This window comes from Narcine bancroftii, chromosome 4 (assembly GCF_036971445.1).
Source record: "Narcine bancroftii isolate sNarBan1 chromosome 4, sNarBan1.hap1, whole genome shotgun sequence".
In the NCBI taxonomy this organism is placed as follows: domain Eukaryota; kingdom Metazoa; phylum Chordata; class Chondrichthyes; order Torpediniformes; family Narcinidae; genus Narcine; species Narcine bancroftii.
Window position 1 is genome coordinate 308,880,448 of NC_091472.1, and position 25,219 is coordinate 308,905,666.

Genomic DNA, 25,219 nt, shown 5'->3' on the forward strand with positions numbered 1-25,219 from the left:
TCCGACCTGGCTAGGGACACAACCCTTTAAGGCCCAGACAATAGGCGTAGCTTAGCTCTCAGGCAATCGCTGTAAGCACAGTCTAGATACAGTAACTATATACACTATGTACATTGGTGATAGACCTGGACTATCACATAAAGTAATCAGTAGATAATATTATCCCCTTTCAATGCGCTTGGCCCATTTAATTCTGTCACCAGAGACTGGCGCAGGTTGGAGGATAAGATAGAAAGCATGATGAGATAGTGAATTTATTCTTTATTTAGTGGTACAGATTTGGTAATGTAACAAATTCCCAAATAATCGTCTGTGCCGTTGATTTTCATTGGTTAAATGAATACTCGTAAAAATCAGTGGTGAATAAGGCAAATGCAGTGTTGGCATTCATATCAAGAGGAATAGCTTGGAAGAGTAGGGATGTGATAATGGGGCTTTATAAGGCACTGAGGAGGCCTCAGTAGGAGTGCAACGTGAAGGTTTGCAGGCGCTCTGGTTGTAGTCAAAAACACTGCTTGAGGAACTCAGCAGGTTTTGCAGTGTCCATTGGAGGGAAAGGTTATCTCCTCTTTAACCACTTTGACATCACTAGATTTACTAATATCATTTAATTTGCCTTTTTTTGGCTATGTTATACAACAATGAGCATATTTTGCTGAAATGGATTAACGGCGGGCACCATGCTGTGATCTGCACTGTTGAGCAGGGGGGGGGGGGTGCGCCGCTCCTCAAAGTTTCAGGGATATCTCCCCATTGTTCTCGGGGCGCTAGTTACCAAAACTAATAATGAGGGACGACTAGACTGAGATTTTCATGTCCTCTTCATTCCCATCTTTCGTTTCCTCTTCGTTTCTGTCTATGATATAGAGATCCAACACAGAAACAGGCCAGTCTGCCCTCTAGATCTGTGTTGGCCATCAAAGGGCTATTTGCACCAACCCTACATTAAATTCTTTTTTTTAAATATCGTTCTCCCCATTTCAATATTCCTCAGAGACTGCCACTTGCACACTTGGGGCAATTTAAAATGGCCAAGTAACCTACTAACCTCCTTGTCTTTGAGATGTGGGAAGAAACCAGCATCTGAAAAAACCTACATGCCCTCAAGCGGATACAGTCATTCAAACTCCATGCAGATAGTACCAGCAGTCGGGATTGAACTGTCTTCTGGCCCTGTGAGATAGAGGCTCAACTAGCTGCCCCAGTGGATTGCAAACATTATCGTGGCTTAGTTTCTTTGTTCGTCATCAATGACTTTTTAATCTGAGAAGTGTTGTTGAGGCCAAAACTGATCCTAAAAAATGGTCCTGTGAAGCTGCAGAATCTCGTCCAGTATACTTGGTCAAATGGTAAGTTTATGGGCGATACATTTTGGGGAAACAGTTCACAAAGCCATTTACTTCTGTCACTGAGGAACAGATGAGCTGGGACACAAAAAGAGGAGCGAAAGCTTTAAACTTTCTGATATTGGTAAGACTTGTGCTTAGGTTCACTTCAAAGTCGAAGAAACATTGAGTCAAATGACATTCTCTTTAAATTTAATTTTATTTAGATAAACCTTCAGCATATCCTTGGAATCAGACAGAAATTCTTCAAGAGAATATCGGGGCTTTAACAGCATTTAAATATATCAAAGTGACCTTAAGCAGTATTTTCCAGTTATCTAGAGAGGCAACACCTTTGCAGGTAGAGTTTAATCACAATTTAATACCATACAACAGTGTCAACACATCATGAAAGTACTTTAATCAGCGATGGGCCAATATGGTGCAAGATACTAAATAAATCAATTTCTTTTTCTGTGTGCTTCATTACAACTGTCTTTGCAAGAAATTTGGGTGTAGATATAGCTCCACAAATATCCTAAAATGTCTGCCTTTTACTGATCTTGGACAATTCATTTAATAAAAGAACATTTTGCAGATGTCTAGTTACTGGTACATATAATTAGATTTGTTACTTGTTGATTACAGATGGAGAGATATGTAACGTGTGCTGTGACTGAGGAAGAAAATTCAATCTGTCTGGCGTGCAGCATGGGGAATTTGTACATAAATTCTCAATCAAAGGTACACAAATGATAATGCAACCATACTTCGGCTTGTGCCCGGTTGAGTAATGTCCAAGGTCATCATGAGGGCTTAATAAAAATCTTAAAATTTACGCTGGGACTGACATTGGTGGGGATTAAGTCACGCATCACACATTCCACACGTGGGCTCCAAAGCCAAAACAAAGCGATTGCACTGCCAGCCCTATCAGCGGTACACAGTATACACCTAACTTGTAGTGCAGGACGTGTATGTAATTGAAATCTATAATATATATAGATGTGCATGTGCAAGTACAATATAGAGGTTTAGGCAAATATGCAGGAATGTCATGGTATCTTATATTGTACAGTATATTTCACCTTTTAATGATTGACTTGCACCCAAATAATTTTGCATCCCCACTTCCAGAACGTAACCTGAACACAAGTTGATGCGTGGCTGTAATTCATTTTGGAAGGGGGTGCAATTGATAATACCATGCAGCAGTGAGTAGACATGTCGAAGGCTAAGCTTAATGAAAAGGATTCCAATGTTTCTCTTGCTCTGATATAGTGAGCTCGATTACAATTCTTCAGAGCACACCCACCTACTACAAGCATCAGAATCTTCGAGACTTCAGTGTGTGCACGCTACAGTACACAGATACAGAGTGCATTTGAGCACTGACTGTGCCCAGAGCTTTCAACTGAGAATGAAACTTGCAGAGTTGAGAGGCTGGGTACACCGCACCTGGCCCCTTAGCACCGATTCGAGTGTGGTCTGACGTTTTTAATTTTCATTATGAAAGGCAAGTGCAGGTAATTTTTTTTGTTTATTTTGCTCCATATTTATGTTGTTTTGAAATAACTATTTGGCCCAGACTCATCATCTGATCTATTAATAAACGTTCACACTGGTACGTTAACCTAGTAACTAACTGCCAATCTACCGGTTAACATGCCAGTGTGAACGCTTGCAGACCGGCACGCAGGCGTCAGATCAGCCCCAGGGATGAACCGGCCAGTGAGGGTGTATCATCGCCGATTTGTTTTGAATCAGTGCACCATTTAGCCCAGGGTGAAAGGGACAGGGGGTACGCCGTGTCCAATTAGTGCGGATGCCGGGTGGTGAATGTGAAAGGGTGCAGAAAGCCAGTTAATATTGGTCCAAAAATGCTATTTTGAAGGGGCTTGTTGAACTGCCAGTTTACTGGTTAGCCGATGAGAAAAGGGCGAATGAAACAGGACTTTGACTAACTGACATAATGCTGCAACACACCCATTGGACACATTGGTTCACTCTTGCATAATTGAGGCCTTGGCCATCAGAAAGCATTCAACCACTGGGCTAAACCAAAGGTGTGTGATGTGTGCAGAGGGAGGGGAAATCGCGGGAAAGCCAAGCCCAAGATCATATGCAATCACATTATTCGTCTTCAACAAAATGTGCCCGATTTATGCTCACCATTTTTCACTGGTTATGGTTTCATCATATAAAGCTGTAGTTGATCTGATATCATTTCAAAACCTCATTCAGGAGACCAAAAGATAATTTGTGTAAAAATGAAATGTTCACTTTGAAGCAACAGGATTGGCTTACGTTAGTCTTTTGCAGCAAATAGCTGGTGGGATGCAAAGGACCTTCATTTCACCTCAGCTTGTGAACTGGGACTGTCACAAAAAACAAGAAGCCTGGAAAGAATTGGATCAAGGAAAATAAATATTCAAATTCATTAGAAAAAGAAACACACTTGAGAAATACAATACTGATGATGTGCTTTATCAAAACATTTTCTTGTCTGGCAACAACGAAAGCCAGCTGTGAACAAATTTAAAATGGTCAGTTGTGCCAAGGTGTAAAATTACAATCAGTGTGTATATTTTCACTACAGAACATTGTGTACTTAACAGTTCCCATCTTTTGAAACCTCTTGTAAAGTGGATGATGTTTCAAAGAAACCTGACAAATTTTTCCATTGGATATCAAGACATTAGGCACAAGAGTCAATGGCATCGATGCTAGCTCCGGACAGACAGGCCTGTTAATTTGATGCTCTGCCCCACAGCCTCTAAATGTTTTCCCTGTGCTTATTCCATAACCTCTTGAAAGTTATGATTCTTCCACTGGATCTCCATCTATTCTCCTCAACAATGAATTGCTCTCCCCTTCGCTTCTGAGCCATAGAGCCAGATTTTGTATCAGGGAAATGGCTGCTGCGGCTTTTCCCTGGTAGGTTGTCTCCCCATAATGGTATGCTTGTTTTTGAGGGGAACAGAAACTAGGATACCCTGCAATGATGGCCTCTTCCCTTTCCCACTCCTGTCAGTCACCCAGCTTCCTGTTTATGGCCTCCCTATAAATTTTGTCTATCGATCCCTGAATGATCTAGAATTCATCTGGATCCAATTTCCTCTGTGTGGAGCTACTTCTCACAGGTATAGTCATCAGGGATACTTGTGCTGTCCTACATTTCCCACAACCTGCAAGAGGAGTATACACTGCCCCCCCGGCTGCCATTCTCACTGTTCTGATGAAACAATAAGCAAAGACCTTACCTGAACTCACTTGCTCTTTGTTTTTGTCCTCAAGGGCTATTGTCTGAACCACCTCCTCCATTACCTTCAGCTCTGTTTGCCAAAGCCCTCTAAGTCCCTTTCTTGCACTGGCCGCTCCAACAGTGGCCATTCCACTTAAGATGCCCTTCCTTTGATTGGTTACAGTTAATTAGCCAATAACAAACTAAACAAACAGCTACCTTTTCAATAGTTCCTCTCTGGTTCCAATTTTCGCTCTTGCTACTGTTAATGGAGAACACCACAGGTAGAGTGCTGAATCATAACCACCTTCTGCATGAATCTTTGCTTCGTATTTCTCCTTGTATCTTTTTCCTGGGAATTTAAAATCTATGCCCTGGTCATTGAACTATCTTCCAAAGGGTACAACTTTCTTTAATCACCCCAATTAAACCGGTCCTGATCTTGCCCTATGAAACCTCTTCTCAACCTTTGCTCCAGGATGAAAATCTCAACTCATCCAAACTAACCTCATTGCAGAAATCTTTAAGTACGGAGCCATTCTGAAAATCTTACAGGTGACCATTCTATCAGCGCACATCCTTCCTAGAATTAGTGACCAGATCGAAGACGATAAATCAGTGTCTCCTAAGGTTCAAGATAATGTTCCCACATTTATGTCTCTATTTATGAGTCTGGCACCCCATCTATTTCACTAGTCACCTTCAACATTTTATTCCTATCTGTCGCTAGGTCTCTCTTCCTGCACACAGTTTAGAACTATGGATGTTTTTTTGTTGTTGTTTAAATTGTTTTTCCTATTGTTTTTTTTTTAATTTTTATTTTTCACACCATAAATCACATTAGCCATGATATACACTTTTTCTTTTTCACACATATACAGTGCCTTTTTCTCCCCCCCCCCCTCCCAAGCCACCCCCCCCACCCCCCCCCCCCCCCTCATCCATTTTAGGTATACAATTGCTTGTTGATGTTGGGCTTCCTTTCTTACATTATTGTATCTATGTTAAATACACTATAACTATATCCTTTTGAATTTATCATCCAGGTGGAGTTAAGCTTCTTGCTAGATACCAGCGAGGTTACCAGGGCAGAGAGTGACCTTGTCATCATAATTAATGCAACATGGTAAGCATTTTCTAAGAGAAGATGATGTCAACCTTGGTGAAATGCAAAATTTAGGAAAGAGTACAGAGTATATAGATATGTTTTTGTGAGATAACTTGGGAAAGATTTGTAGGTCACATACAACACTTTTAAAAACAGATCTTATTTGAAATACTGGAGCTCTGCTAATGCTGGACATATCGGCCCCACAGCCTTTGCAAGAGCTTTGGAGAGGGCCCAAGAGACTTCATTAAGGGATTGTTGTTTACACAAAGGCAACAGATGAAAGATCTTGTTGGAGCTGCAGATTGTCTGGAGGGTCGTGTGGTTTTGCAAGTAGAGAGAGTCAAACAGGCTTTCTCTCGGAGAGAGAGGTACAGAGATCACTTTTACAGTGTTACACCCAGCAACAGCAGGTGGGACTGGAATGGGACGAGCTGGCAAGCTTGTGGAAAATCCCATTTGGAAGACAGGTTCTTATTTCAGCCTGGTCCAAGCCCTTGTGGTTCATGCAAGAGGAGAGGACTGGCTGTCTAATGTTTCACTCGGCATAAGAGAAACAAAAGGCACTCTGTGGTGACCTGAAATAAAGAGGTTATCATCTGGAGAACCCTAAAGGGGGCAAGTTTCTTTGGCAAGACACTGAAGTGGCTGGGGTGTCCAGCGTACAATAAATCTCTCTCTGAAAACCAACAAGAACCTTCCTGAGTGGTAGCCATTTACCTTTCAAGCACCAAAGCCTGGTGACCTTTATAAATGTTAAATTCTGTGCACAGTATAAGAACTGCCTGAAAGCACTGAACTTGGAGGAATGAGAAGTGAAAGTAGACTGTGAACCAAAGAACTTTCTGAACTTACATACACATTATATATACATGTGCTTAGAATTAGAAGGGGGTTAAGTGAGGTTAGTTAAGTCAATAGTGATAAGTTAAAGTGTGATTATGTTTTCATATTTAAAGATAATTAAAAGCAACTTTTGTTTAAGTAACCATTTGTTTTAGTGACTATCTATTGCTGCTGGGTTTTGAGGGTCTTCTGGGCGCGTAACAGTACTGCTGCAATTCATTTGACCTTTTGTTATTTGACGTAGAGAAATAGTATAAACTAGCGATGCTTTATCGAGGGAATGGATGAAAAAAAAATCACTTTTTAACTATTGAAAATGTATACACACTGGTCAATACTCTTCTATAGTTGAATGTTAAAATAATATGTGCTTTATTCCAGCAGGCACCAAGCTTTCTAAATCAACAGATTGCATTTCACACATCTAAGGTTGTGCATTTCTTCTGTTTAATTCTGTAGTGAAAATGAGCAGAGTCTGGATTTACTTCACGATAATTTTGTCACACTTAATTTGCCCTTAAAGTATGAAGTTGACATTGCAATATATGGGTAAGTAATCTGTAACTGATAGCAAAAAAATGTTGATATTAATAGGACAAAACTGTGCTTCATTTTTGAGATGATTTACTAATTTTTTAGCTCTGAATCAGTTCACCTCCCTCCTCTCACCTAACTACCCTTCCTCCCCTTGATCACTGCTGTCCCCTCTCTCCTTTCGTCACCTATCACCACCTGCCTTTGTGACCACACCTCCCCACCCCCCCCCCCCCGCTCTTTTTCTCCAATGCCTGCCGACATTTTTCCATACCTTGATGAAGGGCTCAAGCCCGAAACGTTAGTTATGTATTTTTACCTTTGCTACATAAAGGACACTGTCTGTCCTGTTGAGTTTCTCCAGCTTTGTGTGTTTTTAGTATAGTACCTAACTAACGTGGACTTTATGTAAACACCAATTCTGATATTTTGTATCTGTAGATAAAAGTGTGAAGAGCAGATGCATTTTCTTTCATCTAATAGCAGGATTTCTATAAATCCAAATGATATACAGGAATTTATCATAATTCAATACCATAAATAACTGAGATGTATGTGAGATGATGCACTTTTAGAGGTTAAACCTGGGCAGGGTGAAAAGGCCCTGGGGAGTTTTGTTGTCTAAAAGTGGCGGCACAGGCAGACCAGGTGATCAAGAAAGCATAGAGCTCAATTATTTGTATTGAATAGAGCACTGAGTACAAGTTTTTGGACATCATGTTCCAGCTGTGCTGATGAGATCACATCTGGATGTGATTAAGCTGGAGGTGGTGCAGAATAGATTCACAGGATGTTGCTGGGACTAGATTTGAGATGTAAGGTGATACCAAGTTGTTTTCCCTGCAAGATTTTAGGCTGAGGGGGTGAATTGTGAAGGTTTCTAAATTCTTCAGGGGCGTAATATTTTCCCCAAAGTCTAAAGCTACATGACATCGGGGTATGGTGAGAGAGGAAAGATTTAAATGACCCGAGAGGTAATGTTTTTTTCCACAGAGGCTGACAGATGTACGAAAAAGTTTGGTTGCCAAGGATGAGTTGGTCTCAAGGCCCCGTTTCATGCTATATATTCTTAATGTATCCCAATAGTTACAATGACAACATGAATTTTGGATTGTATCGTGCTGGGACTGACCTTTTGGAGTGAATTGAATGGTGAAATGTTCAAGCTTCACCTCTGATCTATGACATTTTGGGAGAAAATTGAGTGTATCTAGGGCTTCTGGCTTGATGTTCAACAAATTGAACATGAGGGGCTGCAAAGGAGACCCCTCTCTGAGATTTCTTGTGATCGGCATTATGGTCGTAGCTTTAACCAAATTTCCCAGCAACCTGAGGTCTGGGGATACCCCAGTTGTACCTCCAACTGTGTTGTTGCCAACTTTACTTAGCACAATGAAGAAATGTCTCACAACCTTGGAAGGTGCTACCAGGCACCTCTGTACCAGCTGCCCCTTCTCCAATAATTATCCATTTGATGTTTTAAAATAATTTGTGGGTGTTTACCCCTCAGCATATAATTTTTGAATAAAATTACCTGGTTTTAACACTTTATTCAAAAGAGCACAGAGAGAGAGAGAGAGAGAGAATTCATCGCAACATACATCACTAATATCTATATGAAGATTTCTAAATTCTAAGGCTGTATCTGGAGTACATACTCCCATGTACTCAAAATATGTGAAATGTGACATTGGTCAGGGCACATAACAGATGTGTGGTCAGCCCTGCCAAGCAGGCCCAGAACAATGCAGCTAATGCCCTGTGCTCAATGTGCAGAGAGGATCCATTTGCACTAAATCGAGTGGAAAAGTAAATTGTGCAGAGAATACAGAAAGTCTGCAGAGAGATGTAGATAAGGTTAGGTGAATGGGCAAAGGTCTGGCATATGGAATACAATGTTGATATATTTGAGCTTATCAACTTTGGAAGGAAACATGAAAGATCAGAATATTATTTAAATAGCAAGCTATCTGCAGTATTGCTGCTATGCAGAAGGACTTAGGGAATGCTTGTGAAAGAATGGAAAAAGGTTGGTTTGCAAGTCCAGCCGGCTGTCAAGAAGCCAAATGCAATGTTGGCCTTCATTGCTGGAGGGATTTAATTTAGGAGCAGGGATGTTAAGCTGCAACTGTACTGGGTACAGGGTGAGGCCACATCTGGAGAACTGCGTGCAGTTCTGGTCTCGTTACTTGAGGATGTGCTGGCTTTGGAGGTGGTGCAGAGGAGGTTCACCAGGTTGATTCCAGAGATGAGGGAGTTAGTCTAGGAGGAGAGATTGAGTGTTCTGAGACTGTACTCACTGGAATTCGGAAGAATGAGAAGGGATCTTCTAGAAATGTATAAGTTCATGAAAGGCACGGATATAAGAGAGAGGGAGGTAAAGATGAGACTAGAACTAGGGGACATGGCCTCAGTATTCAGGGTAGTAGATTTAGGATGGAGATGAGGAGGAACTGCTTTTCCCAGGAAGTCATGAATCTATGAAATTCTTTCCCATTGAAGAAATGGAGGAACCTCAGTAAATACTGTATATTTAAGAGAAGGTAGGATAATATTTTTATGTAATAGAAAAATTAAGCAATGTTGAGTAGTTGGAGGTGAGTCTATCATCCATATCAACCATAATCTTATTGAATGACAGAGCAAGCTCAATGGGCTAGTCTTGCTCTTATTGTTATATTCTCATGCTGTTAATCTCTCCCATCAGGGCTGAGTACACAAAGGTTTCAAATGAATGAAAAACACAGTAGTTCTGATTCAGACTATTTGAACTGGCCTCAATAGCTCCTCGGGTCTTAAAGGGGAGTAAAAGCAGGAATTTCGACAAAGCGATGTAACTTGAAGCCTTAGTTCCAGCTTCAGCTCATTGGAGTTGAGGTCTGGTAGATTTGAACAAGCACTGGACCACCTTGCCTTTATTCACGAAGGAAGCTTGCATTCATTTTTGGTCCCATAATTTTGAGATCTATAGAATAAGTATAATCTGTACAACTGAAGCATCAAACATGCTGGATAGATGTCCACTTTGACCTCCATGTTTCAGAAGGTCCATGACACCAAACGTTCCTTCTGATTGGAAAAGGCATTATACTGTATCTTATATTCGTTGGTGTTTTTTTTTCTCATGTGCTGCTTTCTTTTCCACATTGAATAAAGAAAAAAAAAATCAGTTTCTCATCACTACCATTTATGCCACAAAGCTATTGGAATAGATTTTTGTTTTATTTCTGTCAAGCTCTTAGCATTTTCTGCCTCTATAAAATGTTTGAAATTTCATCCACAACAGTTTCCAATTTTCCTGAAAGGCCATTGTTTTGAAGTAAAATATGGATTCACTTTCTCTGCAGGTACAACAGAGCTTGCAAATAACTTCCAGCAAGTTTTATTTTTATTTCAGCATCCGCAGTTTATTGCTTTTATTTCTGACCACTAACGCAACTGTTGTTCGAGGGGTGTCCTTCCTATCTGTTTCTCTTTCTACAAGTGGATTTACAGTCAAGTACAGGTTGTACTTCTTTAATCCAGTGACATTGGGACCTGGCCATTGCCAGACCACAGAAATTGACCCCCCTAAGGGAATGCTTAGTAACACTAGCACCACCTCTGCACCTCTTGGTCACCCTGAAGGGCTAAAATACAGCTGAATATAACAGGGACTGTATCACCAAGACACTTGGCTGGAGTGGGAACAGACTTTGACACATTAGCGCTGCTAGCAGCGCCGCCCTGGTGGCAGATTCACAAATTAATGGTGGCAGATTTAAAACGTGCCTGACCACTGAGCGTTGGATTAGAGAGGTACAACCTGCAACAGCTTGCAGATTTCGGGCACATGGATAGTGCCACAAAATAGAAAGCTAAACTGCCAGTGGATCCACAGGAAGGCTTTAAATCCTTTCACAGCTCAGTTGTTTATGCATGCTATTGGCAACAAACTGGGACTAACTAATATAAAAGATCAAGTCAATAATACACTTGTCTGTTGCATGCATCTCAGGTTCTCGGTTTTAAAAAAAATTATAGAGTTTACTGTGCTCAGTGTTTTACTCAAAGGAAATTAATGCAAAGATTATTCAAGCATAACAAAATGCATTCATGCGTAAACCCATGAAAGGCAACTTTATTGTTGTAGTTCAGTGATTTGTCCTTGTGTGGCTGAAGGGCCATGTGTGTGCCTGAAGTGAAAAAGAATAAATTGCTGGTCAGCATCCACTGCACCTGTGTTCCTTCTGGCATTAGTTGGAGCAATTTTAATGATCCAACATACATTGGAGAACGGGGCTGCAATGCTATGCCCAATATCCGAACTGGACGAGTGCGCCCATAGACAACACGCCCTTTCTAAATTAGTACTCAGACGAGTACTGATTATTTAATGGGAGCCTTTTCAGAATTATAATGCCAATAGCATGGTAAAAGTGAACGAAAGTTATGATTTTTCTTGATGTCATGACGAGTAAATAAAACATCAGAAAGGATTTTTTTTTTGTAGACCAGTGCATAAAATAATCCTGTTCAATGTCTGACAAGCAAAAAGTTAAAAGTATGTAACAAAATGCTGTATATTTTGCTTTCTTATCCTCTAATGACAAAACGATTATCCAAAGCCTAAATGTGGCTGAGTGAAAGAATCGTTGGAGCCCACTTCAAGCAGATTTGAGGCAGCATGTAGCAGTTAGCGCTGCGCTGTTACAGCGCCAGCGAGTGGGACTGGGGTTCGAATCCCGTGCTGTCCGTCAGGAGTTTGTACATTCTTCCCGTGTCTGCGTGGATTGTCCCTGGGAGCGGAGGGGGGGGGCTCTGGTTTTCTTCCCACCATTCAAAACGTTCGGGGGGAGGGGTGTAGGTTAATTGGGTGGGATGGGCTTGTGGGCCGAAATGGCTGTGTGCAAGTCTAAATGTAAAATTGGTCATTCATGATATTTTCCATTTTAAAAGTTTAAGTATGAATGTGATTTTGTGGACTCGTACAAATGTAACTGCTGGAGATGTGAGAAGTGGGATTTGAGGGATGGGGCTGACCAGCGACATCACAGTAAATTATGGGGCAGGTTTGAAGGGCTGAGTAGCCTCTATTGCTCTTGGTTTCCTGGTGTTCTGATGCTTTTTAAGCAAAGAAGAGATGCTAGAAACACAAAGCAGGACAGGGATAGATAGAGAAGCAGTTCACTAACATTGCAATCAACAGAATTGGCAACGTGAAAGGCTTTAGTTAAAGTCCAATAGCCCAGAAGGAAAAGCAACATATTCCATTATTGAATGGAATATAGGAGAGATTGGGCCCTGATGACCTGAAACGAAATGGACAGAGGAATAAATGCTCAGGCTGAGCAATTGCAGAATTGATACCAACAGCTGGTGTCCAGACAAAGAAATGGAAACAGTCATTTTGATCTGAAATTGAATACAAGTTATGTTGAAGCTAGATAGTTGTACAATGTCTTATGTTACTGCTCCAATGGGACTTAGTTGGGACTATGTCAGAAACCAGTTCAAGTGAAGTAGAGGGTTGAATGGGAAACAAGTGGAAGGAAAATACTTATAGACGAAATGGAAGGAGAAAAGCAATCATGCAATCTGCATGTGACACCTCCAGTGGACAGGAGAGCACATGGTATGTAATTAATTCAGTTTCTCGATGTACATAAAGCAACTTCTCACCAGTGTGGCACATTTCATCCTTGTTCAGTGTAATATTGATTTTGTAAATGTTCAATGATAAACTAGAATTACAGATGATGGTTAAATGTTGATAATGGGGGGGGGGGGGGTTATTGTCATATCAATTGTACACCGACAAGCAGTCAAAGATCTCTCCAGAGCTGGGGAAAAGGGTAATCGGTGGCACTGGATGAGGAGAAAGGATTTGACCTGAGTGAGTGAAGGGGCATCTAGGGGGTGACGCCGGGATTCACTGCTGAACCCTCCGGAGGGGTTGAGGGTCTATCAGCAAAACACTGAGGAAGGAGGGGCATCTATTGATTGATAACCCAGAAGATGCCACCACTCACTTGGCAGAGTCTAGGCAGCAAGTCTCAGGAGAGCAATAAGGGATAATAACATCTAGTCTGACATAACGTTCATGCCGACGTTCTGACATGCTGCAGTGGAACAGGTACCTGTGAAGAAAAACTACCTGTAAATTAAAAGAGATAAATATATTATTTACTAACATATGTGAATATGGTAATATAAACAAATGGCTATATTGAAAGAGGAATTAACTGATACTTAAGCTTGCAAATGCAACCTTGTCCCCTGTTTTTGAAACAGGTCAGTGTTTCCGCCCTCATTTTTGTACGAGGGAACTACAGACTCTGATGCCGGAACATTAGACTTCTATGATTCATCTTGCGCGTACCAGGATCTCAGGTATAGATTTCAAGTAAGTCTTGGTTCCCCAGACAACAGATCTGGGGTCTGAACATTTCTTGTTTAACTCTATGTGCAGTTGCTTGTTTCTGGATGTTTGAACAGAGCTTATGAATGTTTGAATTTTGTCGTTATATTTCAAGAAAGTATGTGCGTATTTAAATAACTGTTTGAAACAGGATGAAAAGCTGAGACTTTTTTTCCCCTCATGACTCCAATTAAGTTGTTAAATATTCATATGGAACCAAAACATCTCTCTGATTTTTGCTTACGATTGCAAAAATCACATAAATGGAACCTTTGGTCCCTTGTGAACTCTACTCGATCATTCTTGAATTGTGATCACATGGGGTCCTGGCTGAGGAAGGACACAATCCCTCCTCATGAACTTGTCTGTGAACTTATGACTGTGTATTTGGTGATGTTGACTTCATTACTATATTGCCTCTCGGTCTCTTTTCCTCTGCCCTTGGGAAACTTCCTCGTTTTCAAAAATCTCAAGCAAATGCTCCATCCTTCCTGCCATTTAAAATGATTGTAGCTGCCCCTTCCCTCATCCCAGGTTCTCATTGCAATGTCAAAATCAAAGTTCAGATTTATTGTCAGAGTACGTACATGACATCACATACAACCCCGAGATTCTTTTTCCTGTAGGCCAGGCAGTACTTCTACTTACCGGCATTACAAACCTTAAGAAAACATGTGCATACAAAAGAGAAAAATATAAATAAAGGCAGATATAAATCACGAAAATCTACAGGCACCGTGGTTGGAGTAAAAACACACAATGCTGGAGAAACTCAGCAGGCCAAACTGTGTCCTTTACGTAGCAAAGGCAGTGAAGTCAATATTAATACTATTTGGCCTTGTGGACTCATCCCTCCCCACCCATCACGTCTCCAGCACCTTCCCCTGGGCCTGCAGGTGGCGCCCACATCACAGACTGGGGCCCCAAACATGTCTTTCAAGTGAAGCAACACTTCACTTGTACATCCAGAGAGAGGACTTATTTACTGCATCCAGTGTACCCTTTGTGGCATTCTCTACATCGGAGAGACCAGTCGCAGACTGAGAGATCACTTCATTCAGCACCTCCACTCCATTCACAACCACAGCGACCTCCCAGTGGCCAACCATTTCAATTCAGGGTCACACTCCTATGCTTGCATGTCTGTCCGTGGCCTTGTGCACCATCCCACCCAGAGATTGGAGGAATAACCTTATTTTCCACCTGGGCACCCTTCAGTCACATGGCATTAACGCTGACTTTCCATTAAACCTGCTCGCCTTTGCTTCCCCCTCCCCCTTTCCTGGTATTCAGTTCTTTCACTCACACAGCTCCACCATCCACTCCTCCCCCTCATTTGCTGCTGTCCCTCCCTCCTTTACCCACCTGTCACCTTGTGATCACCCCTTCCCCCCACCCACCCGACCTTTTTGTTCTGATGCCTACCGGCATTTTTCTCATACCCTGATGAAGTGCTCAAACCCGAAACATTGGTTATATATCTGCCTTTGCTAAATAAAGTACCCACTGACCTTCTCCAGCATTTTGTGTTTTAAAATAAAGACAGAAATGTAAATCAAGTGTGCAATACAGAAAATAAATATTCAATAACAAATAATGTGCAGTCAGCGTTAATGGTGGAGGGGTAGCAATTGTTCTTGGTGGTACAAATCTTATACCTGTTTCCTGATGGCAGCATTCTGCATTGATAGCGGGAGAGATATGACTGTGATGTACTGGGCTATGTCCACTACCTTTTGCAGGGCTTTCCACTGAGAGGAACTGATACCCTCATACAAGGCTGTGATGCAGCCAGCACATTTTCCACTATCTGTAGAAGTCTGCCAAGGTTTTCGATGTCATTCCAAACCTCTGCAAATTCCTGAGGAAGTAGAGATTCTGATGTCCTTTCTTTTCACTCAAACCCACACATGACAAACTGGGTACAAACAATCGTGGGAAAAAAACAATACGATACCCTCCACTCCTTGACTGAGGGCAGGTACCATGGACTCTAAAACGCTCCCAACCCTTTAGCAGTGCACATCCCACCAACGATTTCTCCAGCGTGGTTTCACGGTACTCAGCCTGGAATGAAGCAGGGTGTTCCCTTAAAGATGGCAAAGGGAGAGCCGAGCACACATGACACCCTTTATAGTGCTGTGGGGTGGGGATTTGGCCCAGGTAATTTACAGGGAGCCAATGGCCCAGTGCCAGCAAGGTTAAGTTGATTTCAAAGGCCAATGGCCCAGGGCCAAGTTCAAAGGTATTTAAGTTGGCCAATGGCAAAGTTGGCACTAATGGGTGGGGTCAAACCTTGATTGGCAGGTGGTGTGTCTTCCAACCAGGTAGTGGGCAGTGCTGTCATGTGACAGCACTCAAATATCACTCCTTTCACTGGGAGGGGTTGCGGGGAAACCTTTCAAATTCTTTTTGCTGTACTTTTCTATCATCACTGCCTTTTACAGAAGCTACAGATGGCTATCACTGGCACAGAATTCTTTTGCCCAGAATTGGCCTGGACTGTGCATATTTTCCTACATTCTCGTAAAACGGAATCCATTTCTACCCCTCTAAGATGTGGTTCTTTTTTTGTAATGTTGTTGAAAAAAATATTAGCAATAAAAGATGAAATGAAAAGTGTCCTTATTTCATGTTAATGATGTTTGTCTTGCAGTTTGTTGATCTGTATTTTTTTAAAGCAGCCTAAAGTAGTTGGTTATTTTGGGTATGAGATTATCTGTATTTAATCTGTTCGTATTAACTGTTTCCAGGTCATCAACACAGGGAAAGGCCTGGCTCCTGATATTGAGCTGAAAATTGCACAGCCTAATGCATTGAAAGGAAATGACTTTAAGTTGTTTGAAATTCTTGATATAAAGGTAAGGTAATAAGACAGTGTTAGTTTAAAAAGTTTGCCAATAGGATCTCAAAATTTGATTAAAAATATTAAATTACATGTTAAAGTAAAGTTAATGATATATTTAATTTACAATTGGTGTGACTCCCAACTAGGAACATAAAGATTAAATATTATAATAATGTCTATAGATTAGAACATAGAACACTACAGCACAGTACAGGCCCTTCGACCCACGATGTTGTGCCAACCTATATATTACATAGATCATAGAACACTACAGCACAGTACAGGCTCTTTGGCCCGTGATGTTGTGCCATCTTATATATTACATAGAACATGGAACAGGGCAGCACAGTACAGGCTCCTCAGCTCACAATGTTGTGCCAACCTATATATTACATAGAACATGGAACAATGCAGCAAAGTACAGGCCCCTCGGCTCGCGATGTTGTGCCAACCTATATATTACATAGAACATGGAACAATGCAGCACAGTACAGGCCCCTCGGCTCGCGATGTTGTGCCCACCTATATAATCCTACCAAAAAAAATACTAAACCCTTCCTACTTTGTAACCCTCTATTTTTCCTTCATCCATGTGCCTGTCTAAGAGTCTCTTAAATACCCCCAATGTTCTACCCTCCACCACCACCTCTGGCAAGGCATTCCAGGCACTCACAACTCTGCACTAAAAAAAAACTTGGCCCCTGATGTCTCCCCACAACTTCCCTCCCTTCACTATGTCCAGTTGTCCTCTGCTGTTCCTACCCTGGGAAGATTCTCCTCACTGAATAAACAGATGACACTGTAGATATAAATGTAATAATACTATATAAAATAGAATTGGTCAAAAGAAAATGAATTCTGGGAATCTCTTTTTTTAAAAAAAAAACAATAAAAAGAGAAGCAAAGTTAATATTTGAGGTCCATGACTGACCTTAGGCCCTGGAGAAAACATTAGTTGTAATACATTTTATGCAGGACTCAAAAGAAAACACAAGTAGAGATGAAAGAATACAAGTGAAGGACTGTAAGTAGAATGGGAGGTGTGAGATTAAATTTCTGAAGGAATGATGGTGTAACTAAGATGTTCCCGACAGGAGCAATAGAATAACTGATTGTCTGAATGTAGTTCCGATCTGAAATTATTGAACTCCATATTGGATCTGAACTCTAATCAACGTGTCAAATGGAAAATTTTGTTTTTGTTGTAGAGATCCAAAGTGAGCTTGACAGGATAGATGATAGGTTTTTTTCACTAAATGTAAGAATCTTGAACAGCGGCAGGTAACTTTTAAGAGTCTGAGGTACATATTTCTTCTTGTAGAGGGTAGTGAATCTCTGGAACTCTCTATCCTGGCAGATGCTGGAAGCTGGATCATTTAAAGAGGATGTGGATAAACGTCCGATTGACGAATAGAGGAGTGTTAAGAAATGACACATAAGAGGAATTGAAATATGTTCCAAATGTTAGCATTCACCTGACAGATCAGTAACATTTAAATCGTGATGTTATTCAAGTGGATGCATAACACCAAGCTTGGTTTTAGGCAGGGTGCATGACTGATGAAGGAAAGCAAAGCTCCGTAGTGTTTTCATGGTAATTATGGTTTAAGAATGAATGATTGAGAAGAGACTGGGCTCAATCTCAAGATGGAGAGGATGCAATGACAACAAACCTATTGCCTGTGCAGAAATTTTAGAGCAGCTAAAAGCGACAAGCAATTTTGATAAAATAGTGAATATTAAATGAATTTTAAAAGTTTGGAAACAAGTGTTGAGAAAGATTATATATTTTTATGCATCTTCTCCAATTGTACAAGAAGACTAATAAAAGGGCGGTATGATTAGTGTAGCGGTGAGCGCAACGTCTTTACAGTGCCAGTGATCGGGACCAGGGCTCATATCCCGTGCTCTCTGTAAGGAGTTTGTATTGTTATGGGCCCAGAGGACCCCAAAACCCAGCAGCAATAGAAGTTCACCAAGACAAATGGTTACTTAAACAAAAGTTCCTTTTAATTTTCTTTAAACATAAAAGCAGGATCAAACTTTGACTTTTCACTTTCAGATTGAAAATTGTTTTGGGACCTTAAACTTTTGGAGTTCACAAGATCACAAGACAAAGGAGCAGAACCAGGCCACTAGGCCCATCGAGTCTGTTCCGTAAATCTACACTAGTTCCAATTTTCTACTTTTCCCCATATCCCTTGATGCCCTCACTAATGAGATACTTCCCTATTTCTTGTTTAAATACTCCCAGTGATCTGGCTTCCACTGCTTTGTGCGGCAGTGAGTTCCACAGCTCCACGACCCGCTGGCTAAAGAAGTTCTTCCTAATCTCTGTTTTATATGGATAACCTCTCATTTTCAGACTATGACCCCTTGTCCTCGATTAACCCACCAAGGAAAACATCTAACCCGCATGATTTATTAGTTAATTGGTTTTTCCAATTCAAAGCTTGTGTGTGTGAAAAACTGCAGCAATGGATGTTAGTACATTTTTGTCACAACCATCAACTGCGGAGCTGCAGAGCAAGAGAAAAGAGGAACTAATGGTTATTTCTAAGGCATTAAAGTTGCCCGAAGTCAAGCATTGGATGAGGAAAATACAAATACAGAGGATTATAGAGAAATATTATATAAGTGAGGGAAAATTTGTTGATAAAGACATGGAAAAATTTCCAGAGGATAATCTTTTGAGTTGCAATTGGAAATGAAGAAACTGAGGGTGGAAGGAGAAATAGAAAAATTGAGAGTGTTGGGAGAAACGGAACTTTGAGTTGCAGAAACAACAATATGAGGCAGATAACGTTGAAAAACAAAGAGAGGAGGATGAAAAATGAGGATATATGAGGTAGAGATTAGCTGAAAAGTGGAGGGAGGAAATTGAAAGGTACAGAGTTTCAATTAGAGAAGTTAAAAAATCAGATGGAGGTGAGGTAAGGGAATTGAGGCTATAACTCCTGGAGAGAAGCTTTTGGCTAGTAGAGAGGTAAATCTAGTTCCTCCTTTTGATGAGGGAGATATAGATACATATTTTCAACCTTTTGAAAAGGTTACTGAGAGCTCAATATGGCCAAAAGAAAATGTCCTCTTATGCTCCAAAGTGTATTGAAGGGAAAGGCACAAATTGCATCCTTTAGCTTGACTACAGAGCAAGTGGCAAATTATGATACTGTTAAATAAACAGTATTGAGAGCTCGAGTTGGTTCCAGAAGCATATGAACAAAAATTTAGGAGTTTGGCGAAAACATGGAAACAATCTTATATAGATTTTGCTCTGGGAAAATCTGTACATTTGACCGTTGGTGCACCTCAAAAGGAATAAATAATGATTTTGACAGTGTAATAGATAAATATTGGGAGGAATTTAGATAAGATTACAGTAGGTTACATATATATATTTTAAAACACATCTTATTTGAAAGACTGAAGAATTCATATTCAATAACATTGCAGGATCTCTGGAGAATGTGATGCACATTTCACAAGTAGGTGCTAATTGAAATGATGTCATGAAATGAAAGACCATTGTTTGTAGGAGACAAACTGGCTGTTAAAAAGTACTTACAGTGTGCTCACAGAAAGGTCACTCCTGGGTTTTGTTTATCTAAGACAACATCTTGACCAAGGAGAAGAACTCCTGTTATTTGCTGGAGAAGGTGGGGGTTTTGCAAATGAGAGAGTCACATGGGCTTTCTGAAGTCTCCGTTGGAGAGAGAGAGAGAGAGAGAGAGAGAGAAGGTAACAAGCTCTCCCAGTGACTGTGGGTGACACTGAAAGCAGCTGAACAGTGCGGGCTAGGAAGCTGGTGGAAACTGATGAAAAGCTCCAGAGCAGTGGACGGCTGGAAGTGCTATCTGTCTGATGTTTCTCTTGGAATATGTGGAACAGAAAGGAACTCTGTGGTCGCCTGAAAGAAAGAGGTTACCATATGAAAAACCCTGATGGGGCAAGTTTCATCAGGGAGACATTGAGGTGACTAATGTTGGTACCTCAGTTGTGGAAATCCTGGAACAACATATCTCTTTCTGCAAACCCTACAAAAACCTTCTTGAGCAGTAAACATTTACCTTTCAAGCACCAAAGCCTGGTGAACTTTATATATGTTAAATTCTGTGCACAGTATAAGAATTGCCTGCAGCTAGAGAACTCAGAAGAAGAAGTGAGATTGAACTGTGAACCAAAGAACTTTTCTTAAATTTACACACATGCATACACGTGTGCTTAGAATTAGAAGGGGGTTCATTTGGATTACTTAAGTTAGAGATAAGTTAAAGTTTGATTCAGTTTTCATGTTTAAAGTTAATTAAAAACATAGAAACATAGAAGATAGGAGCAGGAGTAGGTCATTCGACCCTTCGAGCCTGCTCCGCCATTCAACGAGATCATGGCTGATCTTAAAGTTCAGTACCCCGTCCCCGCCTTCTCTCCGTAACCTTTAATACCCTTATACTGAAGAAATATATCTAATTCCCTCTTAAATATATTTAATGAACCTGCCTCTACTGCCCTCGGTGGCAATGAATTCCACAGATTCACCACCCTCTGGGTAAAGAAATTCCTCCTCATCTCGGTCCTAAATGGTTTGCCTATTATCCTCAAACCATGGCCCCGGGTTCTGAATTTTCCCGTCATTGGAAACATCCCATCTGCATCCATTCTGTCCAGTCCTGCCAGAATTTTATTTCTCTATGAGATCCCCTCTCAATCTTCTAAACTCCAGCGAGTACAATCCCAATTTGCGCAATCTTTCCTCATAAGTCATTCCTGCCATTCCAAGCTACTCGTCTTGGTGAATGTCTTTTTCTGCTGGGTTTTGGGGTCCTTTGGGCTCGTAATAATTGATATTAATTGAGGAAATTAAAAGGTGTGTTCCCAATGAGATTAAATTATACCTGGATGAGAGAGACATGGGAATGTGACAGGAAATGGCAAGATTAGCGGATGAATTTGCCCTGATACACAAAAATAAATTTCATAATAGTAAATTTTCCAAGAGTTAATGTGGAAGAGATTAGTAAACCTGTTCAGAGGGTTAATGTGGAGCAGACTAATAAGTCTGAAATTAAGTCTGGGGAGAATGGTAAAAGATGAAGGTAAGATGAGAAAGGACAGAACCTCTGGATTTGTATGTCATTTAAAAAAACAATACCTGGTCATCTTATTGCGAATTGTTTAGTGTTGAAAAATAAACAAGAAAAGGAGGTTTTACCAGAATCGTGTATTCAGACAGTAAAATTTAAGGAGAGCAGATGTTCCAAACCTGGTAAGGGTTTCATGGATGTTTTCAAACCTTTTGTGTCCGACGCCTTGGTTTCAGTTAAGGAGGGAGAATCACAGGTTCCAGTTAAAATTCTTAGAGATACTGGAACTGCTCAGTCACTGTTGTTGGAAAATCTTTCAACTCTGATCAAATGACTGACACAGGGGAGCTGACTTTGATTAGAGGTGTTGGAGGTGACGTAGAATCGATATCTCTTCACAACATAGTGCTGAATTCAAAATGAGTTAAAGGAGTAATTTTAAAGTTACCCATGCAAGGTCTTTAATTTTTATTAGAGAATGATTTGGCAGAAAATAAAGTTGGGTCAGTTTTGAGATTAACAAATCTGCCTAGTAAGGATGATGTTGAGGAGGATTGTGAGATATATCCTACATGTGCTGTTTGTCTAAGAAAATTATGAGAGCTGAAGAAGATCCAGTTGATAGAGACTTGCCCAGTGCTTCTGAGATAGTCTTGAAAGAGCAGGTTAATTGTGAGAATAAGGATTTCTCTTTGTCAAGGAAAGAGTTAATTTAGCAACAGAAAATAGATACAGATTGACTTTAGGGACAAAGCAGATTAAAGAAATGGCTTGTGGATAAGACTTGAAAGGTGAATTGTTAATGAAATCTTATTATGAGGATAAAGGTAATGGAGAACAATCTGTTTCAGAGGTGTTGGTTGTTGACAGGATTGAGGAAGTTACCTTAAAGAAACCATGGTTTCTGTGGGCTTGTCTAACTCAGCAATTTTGGAAAATTTGGAGGAAAGTTTAGGCCATCTTAAGTCACAAGAACAGATGCAGTTGAAAAAACTCAATTTTGAAATATACAAATTTGGTTCCTGATGTGCCAAAAAGAACATTAGTGACTTATCATGATGTGGACTTGGGAGAGGCAAGATCCATAAAACAATAACCATATAGAATAAACATTCAGAAGAGTGAAATCATGGATCAGGAGATGGAATATATGTTGAAAAACATATTGGATTGGAGTTCTTCTTGAGTTCTGGTACCTAAACCAGATGGAACTATTAGGTTCTGTACAGATTACAGGAAGGTTAATTTAGTAACTAAAACAGATGCTTATCCTATTCTGAGAATAGATGACTGTTTTGATAAAATTGGGAAAGCTAAATTTCTTACTAAGTTGGATTTGTGAGGGGTTACTGGTGTGTGCTTCTAACTGAGAGAGGAAAGAATATTTCGGCTTTTGTAACTCCATCCGGTTTATATGAGTATAATGTGTTACCTTTTAGCATGAAAAATGCCCCTGCAACATTCCAAAGGATGATTGATTCAGTAATCCAAGGATTGACACATTCAGATGCTTATATTGATGACTTGGTCACAAAAAGTGACACATGGGAAGAACATCTAAGGGAACTGGATAAATTGTTTGCAAGAGTATCCAAAGCAAACTTAACTGTTAATTTAGTAAAAAGTCAATTTGCATATGCCACTGTTACATACTTGGGTCATGTAGTTGGTCATGGCCAAGTTGCAACTATTCAAGCTGAGGAGAATGCAATTTCTGAATTTTCTATTCCCAATGGCAAGAAAGCAATGAGAAGGTTTTTAGGAATGGCAGGATATTATAGGACATTTTGCTGAGGTTGCTCTTCCTTTAACCAATCTTTTGAAGAAAGGGGAGCAATTTGTGTGGACTAAAGTTTGTCAGGCAGCTTTAGAAAATTTAAAGGAGATGCTGTGCCATTCTTTTTCTTCTTTGGCTTGGCTTCGCGGACGAAGATTTATGGAGGGGGTAAATGTCCACGTTAGCTGCAGGCTCGTTACCCTATGTTAAAATCTCCTGATTTTGACAGACTATTTTCTTTAGCAGTGGATGCCAGTGAGGGATCAGCAGGTGCAGTTTTATTACAAAAACATAATGAAATTGACCATCCAGTTATCTATTTTTCAAAAAAATTCAATGTTCATCAAAGGAACTATTGAGAAGGAACTGTTGTCTATAATATTTGCTCTGCTGAATTTTGATGTATATCTCGGTACCACCCAAACCTTAAATGAAAGTAACAATTTATGCAGATTTAAAAATGCTATGGGACTTTTTATATTTCCCAAAACAGCTGGACTGGTACGTAGAATTTCACCACCTTTTCTCCCAAATAATGGTACCTCTGGAATTACTGCTTTAATAATATAGAATAAAGTGTTCAAAAAATTAAAAGTTATGCAACTAATTTCGCTCCTGGTTCTCTCCTCCTCCTCCACCACCCATCCTCCCTTCCTCCACACGCACCCCACCACCAGAACTGCCACGACTTGATCCTTCACATTTTCTACAAGAAAAGATTTATCAAATCATTTTTGAAATGGCTGTCAACTGATATGGAAGTCAAATTTTGTTAATTAATTCTGAAATTTAGTAGTCTCTCAAATAAAATTTAGTTTCTTTTTGCTTTTGCAGCCTAGTCATGGAGAGTGTCGATTTGATAATAATTTGAAAAACTGTACTGAACTACCTGATGTAACAGTACTTCATCAAATCTACAACTTCATCAACAAATTTGGAAGCAAAGAATTGGTAAGGATCAATATATTAAATATGTTGAACTAACCTCCAAATGATTGAGTAAAGGAAAAGGATAAGCCTGGTCCTTGTGTTGAGGTTCTAACTTGTAGGAAGGCAAATTTTGTGGAAATGAAAAAGGATCTAGGAAGAGTTGATTAGGGGATAAGTTGTTTTTGGCAAGGATGTATGTGTTCATCAAGTGGATGGCCTTCAAAGGCGAAATTCGGAGAGTGTAGAGTTTGCGAATATTCCTGTTAGGATTAAAGACAAAGTTAACAGGCAGAGGGAACTTTGGTTTTTAAGGGATATTGGCAATCTGGTTAAGAAGAGGGCAGGTATAGGCAACAAGGAGCTGATGACGTACTTGGAGTATAGAAAATGCAAGAAAATACTAAAGGAGGAAATCAGGAAGGCAAAAAGGGGTCATGAGGTTGCTTTGGCAACCTTTGAAGGTAAACCCAAAGGGTTTCCACAAGTGTGTTAAAAGTAAAGTGATAGTAAGAGACAAAGTTGGTCCCCTAGAGGATTAGAATGGCCAACTATGTGTGGAGCTTCATGTAATGGGGGAGATCTTAAAACATTTTTTTGCATCAGTATTTACTCAGGAAATTGGCGTAGTAGTGTATAAGGAAGGAAGGGAAACAAACAGAAGGATCATGGAACATATGGAGATTGAGGAGGAGGAGGAGGTGCTTGCCCTAGCTGATGAATTCAAAATGTCCTTAGCCATGGGTAAGGTGCCAGAGGATTGAAGGGTAGCACATGTTATCCCGTTGTTTTAAAAAAAAGCTCCTAAAATAAACTAGGTAATTATGGGCCAGTGAGCCTGATGTCAGTAGTGGATAAATTATTGGAAGGAGTATTGAGAGATAGGATATATAGGTTTTTGGACAGCCATGGGCTGATTAAGGACAGTCAGCATGGCTTTGTGCGTGGTAGGTCATGTTTAACCAATCCTGTGGAGTTTTATGAGGTTACCAAAAAGGTAGATGAAGGAATGGCTGTGGACGTTGTCTACATGGATGTCAGTAAAGCCTTTGACCAGGTCCCACATGGGAGGTTAGTTCAGAAGGTTAAGGCACTAGGTATCCATGGAGAGGTTGTAAACTGGATTTGA

At 40.4% G+C, this 25,219-nt stretch overlaps 1 protein-coding gene across 6 annotated transcripts in view; it reads left to right on the plus strand.

Moving 5' to 3' along the window:
• itga4 (integrin alpha 4) overlaps positions 1-25,219 on the plus strand; it is a 140,004-nt gene that overhangs the window by 103,952 nt on the left and 10,833 nt on the right. For all 6 annotated transcript variants that reach the window (XM_069935867.1, XM_069935869.1, XM_069935865.1 and 3 more), the window contains 6 exons: positions 1,974-2,069; positions 5,616-5,695; positions 6,983-7,072; positions 13,331-13,442; positions 16,211-16,318; positions 23,998-24,114. In XM_069935867.1, coding sequence (XP_069791968.1) covers positions 1,974-2,069; positions 5,616-5,695; positions 6,983-7,072; positions 13,331-13,442; positions 16,211-16,318; positions 23,998-24,114 — 603 coding nt within the window. The remainder of the gene's footprint in view (positions 1-1,973; positions 2,070-5,615; positions 5,696-6,982; positions 7,073-13,330; positions 13,443-16,210; positions 16,319-23,997; positions 24,115-25,219) is intronic.